This window comes from Anser anser, assembly GCF_964211835.1.
Source record: "Anser anser genome assembly, chromosome: 6".
Lineage (NCBI taxonomy): Eukaryota > Metazoa > Chordata > Aves > Anseriformes > Anatidae > Anser > Anser anser.
In genome coordinates, this window is record NC_139726.1 from 7,446,644 (window position 1) to 7,467,538 (window position 20,895).

A 20,895-nucleotide genomic window follows, 5' to 3' on the forward strand; every position below is an offset into this window, starting at 1 on the left:
ATCCTGGGGGGGGGGGGGTCATACAGTGCATCTGCCCAAACACTGTGAATATGGTTGTCATGAGGGATAGCTATGTGCAAGTCACTGTACGCTTGGAAAACTTGAAAAAATACAGAAGGGTCACAAAATCCTTGAAAAACTTTTTTCACAGGAAAGAGTGATGTGACATTACAGCTATAAATTCCACTTTTTTTTTTTTCTTTCCTTATTTCTTACATAGCTGTGAAGCTTTATTTTTGTAGGGTCTGTTTCAGCATGACATGCCAAAGTTGTTAAGTTGTTATTTCAGTTTCATATCCTTGACTCCTAAGGAAATTTGTTTTCACTCATCAGTTCCTTTTTTTTCTTCTTTTTTTTTTCCTTCTCTTTTTCTTTGTTCCTAATACACATGCTGGAATTGTTAGAAGAAGTAGGCCAGCTGCTCTTCCTTTCTGGTTTATTTGGAACTAAGCTTTCTGATAATTTTAGCAGTTCTTCATTACATCCAACTTATTAAGTTAATCAACATTTGGCATTTGGAATGTAAAACCTTCATTCTGTTTACCCTTCCACTTAATTTTAAATGAATCATTCTCAGATTGTATAATTTCATTTATATATTTTTTTCCTACAATGTTGTGTATTGAAGCTAAAATAGAATCACTTCTTAATCGCTCAGAAGTGATTTACTATTTTTTTTATAGCTATCAGATTCAGAATATTACCCCTATTGTTCCTCACAGCATTTGTTCTCCAGCCAGTGTTGGCCATAATAAGGTAATTCCCAGTAGGAAGAGGAATTGCCATTCCTTTATTGATGTTTCAGAGAGCTATATCCATACCCAGTACCGACCCTGAGGATTTGATGCACACGTTTCATTACAAATAAGGAGGAGTTATGTCATATTCCATGACATTGATGACATTATGCTTAGATTTGTGGGTAAATTTTAGTGATTTCTTGATGTTTTGTTAGTATATTTGGAAATGGATTTAAAACTCAAATTAGGCATAGTTTTCAAGCATTGTTTTGTGTTTGGATTTACTAGTGTTAACTCTTGACATCTCTCTGGTAACAACCTTTTCTCATTTGCCTATTTACCTTCCTCATGTCAATCACCATATATTCTTGAATAAAATAAATATAAGTTGTGTAAAATGGTGAGATTTAGCTTGGCTGTTGCCACAAAGAATTTGCAGACAATTTCTTGTTTGTTAAGAAGGCTAAAAAAGCCCAACCCAGCAACACTGAGAGTGACTCTTTTAATTTCACCTGGGGTTGTAAATCAATATCCATTTACTATTCAGTTACTGCGTGCGTTTCCCTAGATAATAGTATAACACATGTAATGTCAATGCAGTTTGGCATTTGTCCTCATTAGTATGGCAAAGGACACTTTTTTGCAAGAGTAAGCAAGCGTCATGCCATATTTCTGACATTTCCTGCAGAACAAAAAGGAAAATGTAATCAGTTTGTATACAAAAGACGTGATGCACATCTGATGTGGCGCCTCCAATGCTTTTATAAATGAAATCCCTTGTAAGATTAGGCCGCGTGTAATTCTATCATATATTATTGATTAACGTTGAAGAGGGAGCTTGGAGTGGCACAGTGTAGCGTTTTGAGTTTTAGTTCAATTGCAAGTTCAATCATTTATAATAAATACATATTATATTTAACAACATCAACAGCTGAATTATAGGTCAATAGAAATATAGCAATTACTTGTGTTTATATGTACGTGTCCTTATACATAGTTCTCTATACAATTCTAGTCTCTCACATACATACATATAATTTATTGCGTATAATTTCAAATCAAAGTACTGTATATATTATATGTCAGAATCCTGTTTTGTTATTGTTACAGTAATAGTAGGTGTGGTTTGATAGCTTTTTTTTTGGCCTTTAACAATGAATTTAACCCTAAAACACACATGTTGTTACATGTTGGTGAGAATGTTGCAGATACAACGAAAAAAATGTGTAGTTGATACCTTTTTTCCTAAATTGTGGCTTACTAGCTAATTGAGGTGATCGATGAAGTCTTGTTTTCAGGTCTTGCTGTGGTGATATGAAGTGAGTGTTGGTGACTGCTAGCCATGTGGTAGGTTATGTGACAGGGATTGCTGGCCTCAATCTCCCCCTACCTGGAGAAGTGACAGTCTCACTAAAGAGACGTTTCTGAGTGTGGGGACAAACGCCATTTCATTATGTTTCCTAGCTGACTGGTGCTAAAACAAAATAGAGGAATTCTGGGAAAGTGTGAAGCAAGGGTGATCTGTGAGGCCCAAGGGCCTGTTGCAGGAGTCCCAGCGTCGCCTCAGGTAATGCCCTGGCGTTCAGAGCCCCTCGGTCCTGGGCCACGGTGCCCCTGCGAGCTGCTCTCACCTCACGGTGCCTTCCTTATTCATGTCCTGAAGCAGCGCTCCGCTCTGTGGAATTGCTTTGTCACAGTGCCTCAGCACTAAGGATACAAGTTTAAACATTCATAAGAATTTTGTTTTGGAGCTAATAATAGATCTTTGCATCTCCATGCAAAGAGTCTGCTACTTGAGTCAGATGCTGGGCTGCCGGTTTGTTTTCTGACAGTGAAAAGCAATTAAAGCTCTTGTCCCTTTTGAAGCTAGCTGGTGAGGTAGGCCCTCTGGCTTCCCAGAAGCTCCCTGCAGACTGATTACATAAACTATTTGTTACTTGTGAGAAAGTGCGGTAGAGATTTGGACTTTTTTTACAAAATGTTTGTATTGGGAACATCTCTAAGGGGAGGAAACCAAAATCCGGTTAAGTAAGGTGCTCCCTGCCAGCCAGCATGCCCAGGTGAGGTGAGGGTGGGCGGCAGTCAAGGGTATATGGAGGTGGGGACGGGGAACAGGGTGGCAGCAGGCCCTGGTGGGCACTGGAGGGGATAGTGACCTGTCCTGGACTGAAAAAGGGTCGTCATGGAGATATGTGAAACAGTAGGGATGGGGAAAATCAGTATTTAGCAGCACAAATCCGGCGTGGTTTGGGCTAGTCACAACATCACTTCTGCCAATGGCAGTTGTAGCATTCCAGAAATACGTCCCTACATTCTCAGCCAAGATGTCTCATTTTATTTCAAACCCTTCTTTCCTGGGAAAGACTCAGAAGAGAAGAGGTGGGGCATGGTGAGAGGCCGCCTTCTGTGGGAAGGGCAGAGCGGGACAAAGAAGTGGTACCAGCAGCTCCCGGCTGCGATGGTGGGGGGCTGACGGTGGAGGCTCACAGAGGAAGGAGACCCACCACTGGTGAGGAACACTGGAGAGGCCTTCTTCCTCCCATGCCAATAAATACCTTTTTACTCAACGCTGTAAACTTAGGGTGAAGAGAGAACATTTCTACATCCCAAAAGAGGAAACGAAAGGTTTGTAAATGAAGGACAAATGGAAAAAAAAATGGTAGAAATAATGTGGTATGAAATACGAGTAAATTATTAGGGTCAGAACAAGTAAGACATTCTAGGAAAAGGCTAGGAGCACAACTCAGCTAAAATTCAGTTACTAGGCTGGGAATTGTGTTAAAATGTCTCCACCTACTAAGTCAAGCACTGAAGCATCCCCTGCAGCTTTTTTTTGTAGTTTTTACAGTAGGTTCAGAAAGAGATCAAAGTCACAACATCATCATCAACAAATTTTCCTTAAGCCATAAGATGACTGCTGCTTTTGGTGAGATCCTTGAAAGCAGGGACAGAAATGTTGTCACGTTTTTGAAGACCTCTGTTCTCATTTGCACTGGTGGGGACAATGCATTCGGATAAAGTGCAGGAAAGCTGCCTGCGGACTGCTATTATTCCTTTTCTAGGAGCAAAGAAAGCATCTTAGGAAAGCTTTCTTTTTTTGGGAAACTATCATGGCGTAAAATCTTGCATTAAAAAAAAAAATCTTAAATTGGGACATTGCAGCTGTTAAGAGTGCTGTGTAATGAGATGGCAGCCCAGGATGAGCACCTAGCTTTATGTACACTGCTGTTTTATACATGAAGCCATCTAGCCAGATGATGTGTGCCTATTAATTGAGGTCTCATGTACAGTGTAATAGTAATGAGGGAATATGATGAAAAGAAATGGAAAAGGAAAGAGCTTTATTTACAAGGCTGAGAAGCCTTTATCATATGGAAATGATCAGAATTTAAATTTTTATCATCTGTCCCAATTTGCTGCTGCTGCTTTAATTAAAATAACACCAGGAATGTGTGTAGTGAGTCTGGCTAGATTTGCTTTGTGCTCTTGATGACCGTCAGATGCTAAGGCAAGGGCTACAGAGAGGGCACGACTGAGGGAAGATCCTGAGGGAGACAGTGCCAGATGGCCAGGCTTATTTTATTAATTTGGCTCTCTGTTATGGCTTCTCTCGTCTTCGTTTCTCCAAATGATGCTTAGTTTAATGGGAAGCATTTCACAGCCACAGTATGACGTGCTTAACTCTTCAGGCCCCGCGGTGCTGCAGCAAGGGGGGTGCGCCAGCCCCAAGTCCTGTCACCCGGCGGCCCTGAGGGATCAGGTAATCTGTGGAGCCCCTTGTAGCGGTCACATCCTGCAGGCTGGTGGTGTACCAGCACAGCCAGATGCTCTCCTAAACCGCTTCCAGCTTCTAATCCTGTATGTAGCCCCCAAGGAGCATTTTGAGCTGATTTCTGCCCTTTTGCTGCCTCACCTGCTCGGCCTGCGTGCCATAGGTGGCGGCCAAGCTGCTGGGCTTCACCGTGGATTTTGAGCTCATCTCTTACATCTACAAAACCTTCTTGCTAGCAGCATGTAGCCTCACGCTGCTTCTTCCAGCTGGGTGCCTGGAGATCCAGCAAGCCTGGAAAAGGACTGAGGAAAGTGAATGTAGGTTGTTTTTTTTTTTTTTTTTTTTTTTTTTTCCCCTTCAGTTTTGTCTCCTCGCCTTGTACTGAAGTATCGGCCGCCTCCTTGTGGCTGTTGTGTAAAACTGCGACGATCATTCTTTAAATACTGCTAAGAGAGACGAAAAGAGATAACAGAATCTTCTGAAAGTCTATTCTGCACAGTCTAAAGCAAGAAATTACTGAGGTGTTCACATTAAGAGCAGGGTTTTCTACCTTCTTCCCTTTCTATGTCCATTGTGATTGCAAAGGAGCTATGATTGATCCAGTCGCTTTAGTATTAGCAACAAATGAGCTTGTGTTCTGTTATTAAAAAAAAAAAAAAAGAACTTAGGAAGACTTTTTTAGTTCCTGAAACCTTGATAAAAAGCCTATTCATAAATTCACTCCATGAGTTTATTCAGAAACTTGTATCACATATAAGTTGCCTTGGCTGTCACTAAAGCTGTTTGTTAGACTGATTTTGATGACAGTATATACTATTATTTTTCAGGGTCAATAACTGATGAAAGGCAGTTCCTATCAGCTGGTGACTAGCTGGGTTGAGATTCTGTAGGGGAAAAAAAAAAAAAAGGTCCCTCAAACTCGAGGGGATCATGAGCAGGTTTGCTCGCCATGCTTACTCTTGCAAAGAAAGTGAAAACAAACTTGTTCATCTGTAGAAAAGTTGTATTCTGCCTGATGGCATGAGAACAGTACTCTGACTGTTAGCTCAGGGTAGAGACTCTGTGGTCATTACGTTGAGGGAGCATGTCGTTGTGCTTCAGGTTATTCTGAAGTCTTACACATATGCTAGATACGCATATCCGTATGTGTATGCATATGTGCTAGATACACATATGCAGATACACATATCTGCTCGAGAGAGTCCAGAGAAGGGCAACGAAGCTGGTGAGGGGTCTGGAGAACAAGTCTTATGAGGAGCGGCTGAGGGAGCTGGGCTTGTTCAGCCTGGAGAAGAGGAGGCTCAGGGGCGACCTCATCGCTCTCTACAGGTACCTTAAAGGAGGCTGTAGAGAGGTGGGGGTTGGTCTGTTCTTCCACGTGCCTGGTGACAGGACAAGGGGGAATGGGCTAAAGTTGCACCAGGGGAGGTTTAGGTTGGATGTTAGGAAGAACTTCTTTACTGAAAGGGTTGTTAGGCATTGGAATGGGCTGCCCAGGGAGGTGGTGGAGTCACCATCCCTGGAGGTCTTTAAAAGATGTTTAGATGTAGAGCTTAGTGATATGGTTTAGTGGAGGACTTGTTAGTGTTAGGTCAGAGGTTGGACTGGGTGATCTTGGAGGTCTCTTCCAACCTAGACGATTCTGTGATTCTGTTATGCAGTATCAGATGAACTATTTAATAAAATTTTAGATGAGATTACAATCCCAAGACTAATCAGAATTTGTCAAACTATCAAAATTAAATCTTTGGGCATGGTAACTATACATTTTTGAGAAAGAAGCACAACATGTAGAAGCATGAACTTGACAGGAATTTCTTGCAAAGTTTACTCAGCCTTTGGAAGCTTTGTTGTTGTTTCAGATCTTCTGGAAGCTTCCAGCTTTACTCGCGAGGCTGACACCAAGCAAACATTCCCAGTATTTCCCTAGCCCTCCAAAACTGACTGGATATCTTCCAGTCATTTTGGTAAAATAATTTCACAAATGCCTTTTTTCTTACCATTACTCAGTTGCTTTAGTTCTTTGTTCTAACCTCTTCTGTTTTGTGCTCCTTCCCTCGGTGCGTTTCGTCTTGCTGTTCAATACTTTGCCAGGACTAGAGAGAATGAGCTCATGGCTGACAGAGAATGAAGTAGACTTGGAAAATACAACTTAAAAAAATGTAGGAAAACATACGGAATAAATTATTTTGGGGATGTGAGCACATTACATTAGTAATCCAGTTCCCAGTATCTTCCTAAGCAGCTTTCAAAACCCTTTTTTGATTTCTTTGGGTGTTTAATTGCTGCTGAAATAACGAAAATGGATGGAGGTGATGATGAATCATTATGACAGCGTTTACTATCAACGGGGATTTTTGCCAGGGTATTTTAATCGGTAACAGGGTCCCAGTGGCACTGGCCCACTTAGACCTGCAGATAAAAAAAAATATATTCCTGCTATTTTCTTTATTTCTACTGATGTTGCAACAGCTTAAATTAAAGCTTCTATTAAGAGTAATAAATTAATCTATTCCAAAGCTCTGTGGTTAGATGGCAGGCAGGCATGGTAGTGCTTCTGCATTGCCCCTGGGCTGATGGACCGCACTGGGGAGGAAGCACAGGGACCCCTTTTGGGCACCTGGCTGTGGTGCCGGTGTTTCAGCACCCAGGAGTGGCTCTGCTCACCCCAGCTGAACACAAAATAGTCAGGGGAAAGAGGTAGGCGCCTGCAGACGACCTCTTAGAGAACGTATGTTAAACAATAATTAAATTTGCCCTACATAGGCACTCAGCTTTCCATCAGGGGAGCCTAGGGAGCTCATGTTATGTATTCAAATTAAGTAATGTGGATATTTCTGTAGCTTTGAAATGAAAGCCCAGTGAAAATTTGTTTTCTAAGAGCTAAACCCAATTTTGCACCAGTAGCAAAACTCATACTATGGCTGTAGCTTGGACCAGACTTTACCTTAGGAAAGAGGGAAACCAAACATAACCAAAGCAATTGCAGACTCAGAAGTGAATTAAATTATTATTTCTCACATTAAAAAAAATCAACAAAAATCTGGTAAGTGGGATTTTGCTCTCAGTCTTTTATCCTGCATGCAGAGCCTTTGTGTTTGATTGCATTAGACGTCAGATTACTAGGCAGTCTGCAGTCAGCCCAGCAGGCATAGAATCTGAATCTGAGGAGTTTGGGTCCATTCAAATTGTGTTGCTTGGGACCATCATTAATTATGTTTGCAAGAGCAATTACTGACAGTAGTATAAACAGAATAAGCACCGGCTGTCATGAAAGTCATAACTCAGGAAATCTTTTTCTCAGGTTGTATACTTCAGTGGCGCAAGTAATTGCATATTAACTAGTACTATTTGTCATTCAGTATGTAGGACAGGACCAGAAGATATACTAACGCCTGATGTCTTTTCTTTCAGGATGATTTTCTGTATAGCGTCTCCGTTTTAAGTGGCATCCTTTGCACTGTTTTGGCAGTAATCAAATTTATGCTGGGAAAGGTCCTTACAAGCAGAGCGCTGATAACTGACGGTGAGTGTGGAGATGATCCTGTTGCACGTACAGACTCCCCCAGGGAATGCTGTAGACACGGAGGATACTAGTGACCCCCCGCACAAGGGCAACTCTGGAAGAGTATTAAAAAGAGAAAGCCACTGGAAAAAAAAAAAAAAAAACAAACCAAACCAGAACAATCTGTGGTACCACTAGAATCTTACGTAAAGACATAGCTGAAATGGGTTTGTCTGATGGAAGTCAAACAGTTAATGGATAGATAGTAAGCAATAATATATATAGAGAGAGAGAGAGAGAGAGAGAGAGAGAGAGCATATTATTAATTAGGTGTGTGTCAGAGGTTAGATTGCAGTGTGGGGCTACGACACCAATTTATATAGCTTTGGTGAAGTCACATCCATCCTTGCTGCCTACACCTGGTGAACAAACTCATGCCTACAGTGCGTATGTAGCAGAAAACACCTTCCTGCCTTCAGCAGCGATCAGCCTTCATGCACACTGCCCCTGTAGATGTAATTTGTCACCCTGGTTCTTTACCTGCCACTTGCTCTGTAGAGCCTGTAAGGTATCACATGGAAAACAATGCCTTTGCCTATCGTCCCACCCCCTGCCAGAGTTTGTCACAAGGTGAAACTCAGACACTGCTGGGAAGACCTCACTGCTACTGGGCTGTTGGTGCAGCTGTGTAGTGCGCAACTGTTGCTGTTTTGACAGCAGCAGCCTGAAATGCTCCATAAGGATACACAGTAGTGTTAGTGATTCAGGGACTGTAGGATATAAATTGGTTTCCTCTGCTAAGATTTCACTTTAAGGAAACTCAATTTTGAGTTTTCTCTATGGATACATATAATTGCTTTAGTATGAGTAATTTAAATCTACTTTTTTTTGGTGATGTGTGATAACATGAGTATTTATAATTTATGTTGTCCCGCTTATATAAATACTTTGTGAGTACCTATATTATAAATACAAAAGAAGCAAAAAAAATCAAAACAGCAGTGCGGGGGGGTAGGAGTAAGTTACTGCCTCCCTGCATGTGTAATTCTCTCCCAATAGACTGTGTTGTTCAGTGCTCCTATTCCTTACTACAGACCCCCTTTTTGTTTGAAACAAAAAGATTAGCAACCTGCAAAAAGGATTCTGGAAAGGATCCTGGGAACTAGACCAGTGAGTCTGACTTCCTTTGCTGTCAGAGTGTAAGTGAGATGTGTTGACTGTTTTAGAACTATTTCTAAGCAGGCAAATGACTAACCCTCCCTTTAAAAAAGGTGCCCTGTTTTTTAAACAATCAACTTTTTTTTTCAGACAAAACATTAGCTGAAAAATTCCTGTATAACTTTAGCTCTGAATTGGTCTTCTGTATAACACAGAAGTCACTTTGCCCATAATTACATCCTTGTGCTAATTATATTGTTTCTGAGCTGAAGCATGCTCATCCTTTGATTAAAAAATTAGGGAATGAAGTATACAGTTAACTCATTCTGCTTTTTATCTCTATTTTCTTCTTTCTACAACTATTTTAGAAAATGTAGGAGGCTGATCTTACCATGCGTAGTTAGATACCTTCTTTCACGAAAAATATTTACATGTATACTTGGTTTATTAACACTCAGGAGGAGACAATGTGATTCAGTGTCTGAGACAGATTTAACACTCCCTTGCATTTCTTTTATTAGTGTTTTCTGTTTCCTGCTATTTTACCTCCTGTGATCACTGGCTGTATAGCACAAACTGTTTTGAGTAAGCTGAGCACACATTCTTCTTCCTGAAAAAGCGGTTTATTTCCAAAACTTTAGATTCTCTGTTGAGGATATATATTCTTAGAAAAAAAATGTTTTAGAACAATGTTTTAGAATAGGGCTTTACAACATTAGCTCTTTAAAGCCTTAATATTTTAGTCTTGATAAGGCAAAATGTTATTTATACAGTTTGTGTATAGCAAAAGTTCATGGCCTTTTGGATAATTACTGCAGCCCTTTCCTATCTTGAATTTTGCACCGTCTCAAAGGACAAGTGCAGAAATGAGGCAGACAGGCAGTGTCACCCAACTTTCCTGTAGGTTTTAGATACCCATTTCCCTCCCAGATTTAGCCACCTGTTGTGTCCTGTGCTAGTAAGCTTTATGCACAGAACGTGGGACTCATACCTGCAGCCTGATTTCCTGCCGCCCCAGCAAAGAAAGGTTTGACTGAACGACAGTCAGAAAGAGAGGACAATTTCCTTTGTAAGTAGCTTTTAGATCATTTGGAACCGTCAGCCAATAATAGCAAGAAAATATCTTACTATTTCCTGCCTTTTGCATATCACGTTGATGGGATCTGACTTAAGCTGGAGCAGGGGAAGTAACACTGGTTTAAATATATAGCTAATTAATTTATACTTAATATATTTACACACACCGTATTTCATTGACAAGTATAAGCAGTACAAGTTATATTGGTTGGGAATAAAAAAGATCAGGATCTCATTCGAGTGCTTTGTGTCAATATTGGTTTAGCTAGACTGGTATAATTAATTCAGTAATCAAGCACTTACGTGCAAGTTTCGAGATTCCTATTGCAGAATGCACGACCACAGTTGGAAAACAAACAAACAAAAAAACCACAGCCCCAAACCCTTTTCTCACAGGTCAGGGAGCCTGAAACCTTTCTCTCCCCATTCTGCCACAGTCTTGCTAGGTAACACGTGCTTTTCCATGCCAGGGTTTCCTTTGCACTTAAATACCCTTGACAGGAGTCTGGCGCATCTTAATCAAAATACGGATGGATTAGACAAGTATGTCAGCTATAGAAGGTCAAGTCTTAGCTACATCTTTCAGAAAAAAAAAAAAACACAGCTTAGGTAGGGATGGGATGTGGGAGGCCTGGACCAAAGGAGACATTCAGGAGTAAGTGCCATGTACGTGGTTCTTGGCAGACATGGAGAACTGGAAAAAAATGGGTAAGTAGTATAAGCAGCAGCTGACTGGAGTTGACTCATGACACAGCATAGACTATTTCAAGTTAGTTTTTTTCATTTGTCATCAAGGTATCTAGCATTTGGAACCCAACAAAGAACGAAAAGTTTGGGACCGACTAAATCAAGACACAGTATGGGGAAATTAATGTAAAATATTTTAAATCAGAACTGACAAGTGACAGAGGTCTTACAAAACACTGGTCAGACACCAAGTATTCAAAGTTTGGTGTGTAGAAATGCCCAGGTCACCTTGTGCATGGGTCCTTGCCCTATCTGGTGGTACCACTGCAACCACAGCTTTTCTCCCTACAGGTGACCTTGTCTCCTCATGTGAGGTTGTTGAGATTTGATTCTCTCTTTTTTTCCCTTCCTGTCTAGGTTTCAACTCTCTTGTAGGTGGAATAATGGGATTTTCCATCCTTCTCAGCGCAGAAGTTTTTAAACACAATTCTTCTGTCTGGTTTCTGGATGGCAGTATAGGAGTTTTAATTGGACTAACAATATTTGCCTATGGGATCAAGTGAGTATCTCCTGCCAGTAGGTGTTTCACTATATACTGCAGGTGGGCTGTCTTTTTAATGGAAAAAGCTATAGCTCTTAAATGTCAACACAACTCCTGTAAAATCTGTCACTGGATTTTGTTAGACTAGCTGCCAATATTGAAGCACAGGGCAGGAAAAAGGACAAAAGACTGTCTGTCTGTCTGTCTCTTTTCAGTAGGAAGGAAGAGAACCTAAAGAGAAATTGGAGTAATTTTTGGGAGACTTTCTATACCTGAATTTAGAGATTTGGCCTTGAAATATTAAAAAACAAAACAAAAAAAATCCTTGGTAAGATCACTCTATGCTACTCCTACAGACACTTCTCAGCACTATTTTTTCCAGAGAAACCATAGCTTTAAGGTAAGATGCCTAAGCTTAAAGAATGATCTTACCTCTGATTTGTTTCTTAGTCTGACCCTGTAGCAACTTCTGAACTGCAGGTTAGCCAGTTGTATTTCGAATAATATTGTTTCCACTAAATTGTAAGATGATTTCTTGATTCGTGACATCAGAAATGGAGTAAGATCAAGCGAAGCTCTGCCACATGCTCCTTTACTGCCACAGTTTCCCTTGGCAGCATGGAATCTAAGGGTTTTGTGTTTCATCTCTCTTTCTGCCATAAGACAAAGGGGGAGATGCAGCAACCTATTTAATTGGAGTCACCACTGTTGAGAACTAGCCCTAGGCTGCAGTAAGCCCTCTGGAAGCTGTGTGCTTTTTTTCCCCTTAAACTTGGAAAAATTAATTAACATTTTAATGGGAAATACCATTCTTGGAAAAGCACTATAATTGCTGTTACTTCAATTGCAAAGCTAGCTATTCTGGAAAACTGCAGCAGCAAATCAGTACCAAAATATTTAAATGTACCAAACAGCATTGGAAACCTTTCGTACAGCCTCTGAAATTTATGCTACATCCGTGCCATCGTTCTGCCCGACAGTCAGCTCAGCCATTGTGTCACCAAGACACAGTAAGGGATAATGAAGTAAACAAAGGATAAAACTGAATTCTGTTTTATCAGCTGACCTGGTTTTTCCAGTTGCTGAAACTGCTGCAGTTCTGTGTGGTTAGAGACCTCCTTACAGCAGCTGTGTGGCAATCAGGTGGCTACAACACGCCTTCTTCCACTAACGCCCCATCTTCCCTAGCCAGAAGTGACTGCTGCTGCGCATTTCAGTTTCCAAATGCGGCTGTGTGTCCAAGCTTTCTAAAGGCAACACCATCTCCATAAAGTTTTAGACTCCCTTTTGGGCAGAATCAGTTTTGGGGTGGAATTAACTCTGATCAGGAGAAAGCAAGATAAGGGTTACTACGTGTGAGTTCTCTTTTATTTATAAAATAAACTCGTGTTTATAATTAAATAAAGCCCCCCAATTCTAGGGCATTCCTTTGTGTCTCTACATAACCTCTCCTGTGCTCTCCCCTGCAGGTTGCTCATTGACATGGTACCCCGCGTAAGGCAAACGCGCCACTACGAAATGTTTGAGTGAAGATCACACCCTCTTCTTTGTAAGGACTGTAGACCTACAGCATCATGCATTTTGGCAAGTGGTGCCAATGGTATTTTATTAACTATGCGGTTTGTTTCCCGTGGTCTGTTTTTGTTAAAGTTTGTTTTAATGGGAAATCTCTCTGTAAAACTGGCATATGTGCACACTGCTTGCAATTCAGCGAAACAGCAGCATTTTTCTGTCAAGTATGCTATCGATTCCTGTGAAAATAGAAAACATGCAGTTTGCAGTTTTAACCCAGCTGCCATGTTGTATATTCTAGAGTGAAAGTGTTCTTAATGATGTGATAAACCTGTGGGTAAAGAAGTGCCAGTTTCAGATCCTGTTTTTTTTCCCCCAGCCTGTATTTTCCTCAACATGTGCTGTAACAGAAGTGCAAGCCTTGCTAACCTCTTTGGCTAACAGAGTACCCCATGTAGAGAGTGGACACCAAGAGCTGTGTTGCTTGAAACACTTAAGTAGCTACTTCTTCCACCCCTTTTTAAATAGACCCGCAGAAAGAGCAGTTGCAAACCTTTCTGTGAGCAGAGAGGTACTTCATTTTAATCCTAAACTAACTGAAACTATCCCTCCTCAATTTAAATTCTATTTTTTCCTAACAAGACACCATCCATTGCTTTGCATGGACCAAACAAGCACACGCAGTATTACTGTAAAGACCAAGCCAAAAAGTCCTGCAAGGAAGGGGAGCTGCTTGAGGAATGGGATTCTCATCTTCTATTGTACTTTGCACAGGTGTGTCAGCGTGTGTGACTTTGTGGTTGCTCTGTAGTCTGACAATGACACAGCAGTGGCTCAACCTGGTGGTGAGATAGAGATCTATTTATTAGACTTAGATTGTTCCGTAAAGTGTTGCTCACCTTCCATCACACGTCTTATGTATTACTTAATAGCAGGTTAAATTATCAAAGAATCTTGATGTATAGTCAATAAAACTGGTATCTATTTTATACAGTACCTGTAAGTAACATTTGAAAACTATTTCCAGAATGTATCATAGAGCAAAGTCTTCCTGTATAGCAGCCTATTAAACTGGATTCTCTGGCTATATCCATTTTCTCTTTATTTTATATATTTCAGGTTGGCTTTCACAACACAGAGACAGTATTGTTGCTTCTGTTTATCAAAGGTGGATAAAAAATAGCAGACAGTCCACTGTAGAGGTTGAAATAGGACTATGGTAAGTAGCCAAGTAGCTAGAAATTCCTGTTTCTAGCTACTCTACAATAGGTTATGTAAATGACAGTAGACCTACAATTAGTAGTTTAGTGTCTGTTTAGTGACTGAAGTAAAGTGGGGACTCTGTTTACTGGCACCTTGTGTTATCTAAAACCATATTTCCCATCATATGTCACTTAGCAAGTCCTTAGCCAGGTCCTCAAGGATCTTTATTAAAAGCAAACGCCAAATGATACGTGTAGGGAGAGACCCCCGAGGTTTCACTGACCTGACAGTGCCTACGTGAGGTGTGCAGCGCTGGGAAGGTGACACTCCCTTCCTTTTGAAACATAACAGAAAATGCTTTACTGCAAAATGAATTTTGTTTTGCTGCTATAGCTGGTTTACATGTATCTTGGATCGATCAAGTTTGTATAAATGCTTGTAAACAAACTTTATACTATTGTTAGTATCAGTATCCTGGTGCTGCTTATGCCCTGCTGTCACTGGGTGATGTTAGACATCATCACGTGTCACTCAGTGTAAGCGGGAAGTACAACACTTGACAAGACAGAGGAGGTCCTTTATACATGCATTCAGCAAGAGCTCCAGAAGGACCTAGTGTAGAGGAGTTGTCCCTGTACAAAAGGTGGACTTCTAAATGGCACATACCAAAGGCCTTTCTTCATGCACAAGGTCCTAATTTGTTATGCTTTTGCTTAGTCCTGATGTTTTCCCATTGTGTTTCTTCTCTAACTCCAAGTTGCCTGAAGAGAGCCACGAAATGGGCACTTCCCTGCTGATGAACTCGCTTGTGTCAAGCATCTTCAGCATCAGTGTCATAGACCCATAGCCTGAACATACCTGTATTACACGTTTCATGTGTGTGTTTTTTTTTTTTAGTTCTATCTGCACTGTTTACCCTTTTCCACCTCTCCAGGGGCTTTGTTACTTCTCCAGTCCCACTGCTAGCCACTAGAACGACACTTGGGAACTACTAACAGTGCTGCCCCACAGGGCTGTGCACTACAGCAGCAGGTTTCTAGCAGAGCCCAGCGCCAACTGCTTCAGAAGAGAAGCCAGAAGGTAAAATTGGTTGTGGCAAGATGCTTAAATCCTCATATAATCTTGGCAACACGGTCCTAGACCACTGAAAGCATGTAGGACATTCAAACCAGTGTCCAGCACAAATGTTAATGAAGCCTATTAAAATGCTGAGCACAGGACAATGCAGATGTGTTCCTGCACGAAGCAAAGGTAAAGGCTGAGTAAATGAAGTTTCACGCCTCTTACTTAGAGGATGTTTTGTAAGTACAGACTCCAGCTACATAGTCTTGGAAAAGGTGAGGTTAAACAACTTCATCTTTTTTCTTACCAGATTAACTTTACCGTGAGGGTGGGCAGACGGTGACACAGGCTTCCTAGTGTGGTTAATGTCCCAACCCCGCCAGTGGTCAGGAGGCAGCTGGGTAATGCCCTCAGTAACATGCTTTTGGTGAGAAAGTGGTCAGGCAGTTGGACTCGAGGATCTTTGAAAGTCCCTTCGAACTATCCTATCCTATCCTATCCTATCCTATCCACAACTGCAGAAACTTTTCAGGTGCTTCAAAGCACTTCTGATATTAGCAGGTAAATACAAGATAATAACTGAAACACTTGTATGACTTCAAAGGAAAAAGACCAGGAAATAACGATACTCAGAGATGAGAACAAATACATGCTGATGAAGCCAGCTAGCATCAAACCCACTTCTTTTGGTACATTACGTAAGGAACAACAATCACTGCTCCTCCAGTTTACTGAAATGCCCTGACCTAGCTGGGCACCTGAAGGTAACACTTTCTATATTGGTTTTCTTTAGTAAATGTCTGCACCAGTTGTTTTCTTGCTAATGATACAACAAGTGCTCAGCTGTGCTAACTGAAGGTGGACTTTTCAAAAGCTGAGGTAGCTCAGGATGACTCACCTGGACCTTGGCACTGCCCAACATAGTATTTCACTTGGTGATCACGAGCTGCAGGAGCTTGTCAGCACTACCAGATGCTCTCTGTTGTGCAAAGGACGTGAGGAAGAAGGTTGTGTTCAGACAAAACACAGCGCTGGCCAGTACAGGGAGTGCAAACTGATGCTCACTAAAGCCTGCCCAAACTCAGAGCTGCAAATTAATCCCTGAAAGTGACTATGAATCTGAGCAGAGGCTTTGAATTTGGCCTTGTAGTTCAGCAGAGAAGGAAGCTATCAAAAACTCTCACGGTAAGGATTATAGCAGCTACAGCCTTGAGCCCCAAGCCATGCCTTGCATACGCCAGGTAGGGACATGGTACATTTTGAATACTTCCCTTGTTAGATAATGGAAATTGATCACATTCCCTTTGTAGTTACAAGTTACGTGGTTTTTTTGGAACTCAGAAATCACCAAGTTAGCATCCTGTGCTGATTGAGTCCACTTCCAGCTTGTAGGGAAGCCGTAAATGAGCAAGCTCCCGCTGCAGCCACAGAGGCAAGGAAGCACCGGAGCTGCTGCCCAGAGGTGTCCCCGGGGTGCATTTCTGCAGCTGATCCGTCCAGGATGTGCAAGTCGGAGAGTGCTTTCGCTGTGCTCGCAGCACCCTTTGTTTCTCAGCGCTGCTTCCAGGAGGCTGCTGCTGCTCTGGCGGGAGCCCTGCCACCAAGCGGTGCTGTGCCCACACACACGCCAGCCAGCCTGCCACCGTGCTCACCGAGTACCCGTGACTGTGCTGGAGAAGCGCACCGAAACGCGTTCCTGCGGGCCTGGGTCACGCATCTGGAGCATATTCAAACGATCCAGCAGACAGTCAAGGGACATCTCCTGCTGTTCCTCCCTCGCTCAGGAGCTGGATGCTGGCCTCTGCTGTTCAGCCACAAGCCGAGCGTTTGAGGAAGCCCTGGGCAGTTCGGGACTGTTACCTGTTTGGTACTGCAGGTACTGTGTTTTGGCTGCCCACCGGGGCCAGCACGGCTGCTGCTCTGGCAGCATGCGAGAGGAGAAGACCCTAACACCATGTGCACACCCAGAAGTGGCACCACCACCACGGAAAGCAGATGCAGAAGGCATTTTATACAAAGCCTCTACAGAAGGGCTACGATGTTTAAAGTCTGCTTCACTAGTAACAAGGACACATCCCATTTTGTCCACTAACACTCTTGCCACCAACTCTGGTATTTTTCAGAACTCACACGTCGTAATGACACGGGCCTTACGGGACCGGGCCCCACGGGACCATCACCCTTCACCTCAGCACACTGCAAGGAGTAAGGGAGCCATCAAGCAGAATCCAACCCCACAGCACAGCCCTGAACAAGTCACGTTGCCTCCTGCCTGCTCTGGAGGGGGGAAATCAAAGCTGGGAGGGGGCTTCTCCGACTGAGTGCTTCAGAGCTCTGCTGCACTGGTCATATCGTGAGCACCAGACATTACCTGCTGGAACAGCAAAGCCTCACACCGTGGTACAATTTCTTTAAGAGATGGTGCTACCCTTCCAGCATCTGTGTCCGGCACACTTTGCTTTGAAGGTTCCCTCGTCACAGCTGTGCACAAAGCAACACCTTTGGTCCCCCAGGCCGAGGGCAACGGTGAAGTGAGACTTCACAGCCGGAGCCTGCTCAGTGCAAACATCCCCAAGTTTTTGGCAACAAAGATTTACTATGAGGAGTTCAGTGAAATACAATCCCCCTAATCAGTACAGTAATAAAATGTGCAAGTCCCGACAAGCACAACCATAAATTAGGAGCATCATTAGGCAGTCAGCTGTCTGCTGCATGCTGAAGTGGAAAGTAGCAGCGTGAGGGGAGCAGTCACTGCAAATGTTTCCATCTGTGGGCTCTCTACCAGCTGGAGTTTGACTGAAACCAGTCTAAATATGCGAGAGTTAAAGCACTTAGTACTTAATCTCCCCCACTGATCTTCTTTCCAATACAGCTGCACAACACGTGTGGGTTTTATTCCAAGTTCCAGCGCTCATACATTTTTTTTCTGTTACGTGACTGCAACACATCTGACTCTAGCTGCCTGCCATCTTACAGATGTCTCCTTATAATGTCAAAGCTGAACAACAATTAGGGACATGAAGCAGGAAAGAAAACATTCCCCAAAATAACCAGAACTAAGTGAGGAGTGTCCTCTGCTAACATCAGAATCAGTTAACAAACATTTGGGAATTGAGGTATGTTGAACAGCAACACAGAACCTTTTTTTTTTTTTTTTTTTTTTAACTATTTTAACCTAAGATGAAGTAGGCCAAGAAAATGTCCATAGGACGGAGTGGCTGGTGAGCCACTCACCAGATTCAGCTACCTCACCCCACAGAAAGAGTGCTGTAAGGCTGTTTCAGAAGCACAGCTAGCAACCTGCTGCAGAAAACCATCACATTTAGTCACGATGCACTAAGATCCCTCATTCCAGCTCTCAAAAAGATCTGCAGCTGCATATCCAAAACCAAGTCACAAGCCTTCTCCCAGCTTGCAGGCATTTCACGTTCTTGCTTCAGCGTGACATCTTGATTAATGCTATTGATTACTATTGGTGTGTGTCATTAATCAGAATAGGAAAAAAGGGGAAAAAGACAAGCCCAAGGTGATAGTCACAGCTTTCTGTACTATTCTAACTTTCAATTACTCAGTTGTGTGACTAGATTAAAAAAAAGTCCAAAACATACAAACTTAGAAAAACGTAGTGGTTGTAGCCAAGAAAGCAGTTGCTTCCCTCCAGTGTAGTTTTAAAAAGTATGAAGCAATTGTCTTACAAATGGATATTTCTATAACATAAAGAGCTCATCTTCCTAGTCTTCATTTTTTACCTTTTTTTCCCCCCTATTCATTTTACTACCAAATACAATCTGTGCTCCCCTCTTAGACTCTTCTATTAGGCCTGGATGGCTCCACTGAAACCTCTCAATGTTCCCAGCAGAAGCTGACAGGAGATGACCTTTCGCTCAGGCTCACCAGGGAGAACAAAAACCGAATTGGACAGAAACAGAACGGATGCAACTGAAATAAACTGACAGTTTAGCATAAGAAATTTCACTTTGTAGACATATTGCATGTCTTTTTTGATATATCAGCTCATAACCTCCCAGGCATTTTATTACAGCACCTATCAAGTGCCCGGGCTGCACGCCCCAGTCCCTGACGACAAAAGTTACGTCTCTTACACAGTCCTGGCACCTCTCAGGAGGTCGCTGCAGCACCCACCAGATGCTCTCTGCTGCAGCAACTCCAGCCCAGCCATCGGAGCGATGCGAACTGAAGTGATGCAGGCGCCTGGCCTGAAGTTTCCTGCTTGATCGCTTGTTCCATATGCGAGCGTTTCTTAAGCAGCGCAAGCTCTTTGCGTTTGAACTTAAATCTTGACAGACAACGCTCCGTAAGGCCATGTTAGCACAACACAGCTTTTAGTTTTGAAAGAAATAATGTACTACGCAAGTACATACTGTATGTCAGCGTCTCACCGTGCAATTCCCAAATCTTCCTTTTGTGCTTGAAATTTCTAGGAAACTGAGAATGCCTAACTAGTGCAGTGGCAGACCTGCCTCCTGAAATGAAGCCTGATATTACGCCTTTTTAAATCCAACACAGATTTAAACAAACCAAACCCAGAAGATGGTTACTTGCCTGTTCCGATCACCAGGACGTGGGTAGGTGGGACGGCTCACGTGATGGCTGGCTTCTCAAGAGGTGGGCCAGCACCAGCAGCAGAATTGCCAGGCCACAACAGGCCACACAGATGCCATTTCAGGAACAGGCAGCTCATGGGCTCCCCATTTAAGCACAAAACAATCGTAAGTCCAAATCACACAAGAAAAAAGTTTATTGAAAAATAAAGTTCTCCCTAGTTTTTTTCTACAACAGTGAAAACAAAGCATTTTTCTATGCCATTAAAGTACAGACATTTACTTTTCTAAAAAAAAAAATAATAAAATAATCCCATCCTACTGAACCCTAGTAACTTGACAGTATGCGAACCACTGTGTTCTGTTCTTTTGGAATCGAACTGCTTGAACATAATATAGTGGAACACAACCATTTAAATACAACAAGGAATCAAGATTTTAGGAGAGAATTCAAACCGAACACGTGGTACCAGCCAGCTCACGGACACCTAAAAACTCTCACTGATTCCAAATCACTGTTTGAAAAAAGCAGCTTTGTATTTTTACAGATTTCAGTAGGTTTTTGTTTTGTTTGTTTTCTCCCATTTATGGTGCTACAGGGATTAGTCAGAATTTTACAGCCTTTGCCCATGGAGAGACTCCTCCAGGGGATGAATCAGACCAGAGCCCAGAGAGCTGCCCCACGTTACCCTCCGGAGGCTGACCCTGCAGTGGCCAGCCGAGCAAGCTGCAGGAGACAAACCTCTCTAAGCTCAAATTAGCTTTGCGAATATTCCCCTATTTTTGTCATTTCTCTCTCTTAGAATCTTCAGGGTAACCCTTCTCAAAATATTTACTCTTTTTTTCTTTTGGTAAAACTGCCATTTCCTCCTCCTCTGCTGTACTTCTTTGTGAAAACCAAATAAAACCAGGGCTTCTTAAAAATGGTTTTCACTGTCATTGTATCGCTACAGCCTTGTTAATGACTGTAACGAATTAGTTGTGGGCATAGCCCTGTTAAAATGAACTGCCTTCAGACCGCAGTTGATTAGATTAACTCGATTTATCGTGTACCTGTGTGATACTTCGAACTCCTT

General features: G+C 42.3%; 2 protein-coding genes across 8 annotated transcripts in view; both read left to right on the forward strand.

Moving 5' to 3' along the window:
• The window catches only part of TMEM163 (transmembrane protein 163), a gene marked incomplete at its 5' end in the record, with an annotated part of 98,221 nt that extends 84,142 nt beyond the window's left edge, over positions 1-14,079 (forward strand). For both annotated transcript variants that reach the window (XM_083841330.1, XM_083841329.1), the window contains 3 exons: positions 7,927-8,038; positions 11,357-11,498; positions 12,950-14,079. In XM_083841330.1, coding sequence (XP_083697456.1) covers positions 7,927-8,038; positions 11,357-11,498; positions 12,950-13,010 — 315 coding nt within the window. In that variant the 3' untranslated portion in view covers positions 13,011-14,079. The remainder of the gene's footprint in view (positions 1-7,926; positions 8,039-11,356; positions 11,499-12,949) is intronic.
• A 29-nt stretch (positions 14,080-14,108) lies between these two features.
• On the forward strand, positions 14,109-20,154 carry LOC310901543 (uncharacterized protein). 6 transcript variants are annotated; one of them, XM_083841327.1, is made up of 2 exons: positions 14,109-14,211; positions 15,130-20,154. In XM_083841327.1, the coding sequence occupies exon 2, from the start codon at positions 16,661-16,663 to the stop codon at positions 17,576-17,578; it is 918 nt and encodes a 305-aa protein (XP_083697453.1). In that variant the 5' UTR covers positions 14,109-14,211; positions 15,130-16,660; the 3' UTR covers positions 17,579-20,154. The 6 variants fall into 6 exon arrangements, 5 of the variants coding, with proteins under 5 accessions (XP_083697453.1, XP_083697451.1, XP_083697454.1 ...); XM_083841325.1 differs by having other exon boundaries at positions 14,111-14,211; positions 14,953-20,154; XM_083841328.1 differs by having other exon boundaries at positions 14,111-14,211; positions 15,862-20,154.
• Positions 20,155-20,895: the final 741 nt, after the last annotated feature.

What these genes read in the sequence shown, in the direction of transcription:
- LOC310901543 (XM_083841327.1), top strand. Translation starts at nt 16,661, where the DNA reads ATGAGCAAGCTCCCGCTGCAGCCACAGAGGCAAGGAAGCACCGGAGCT.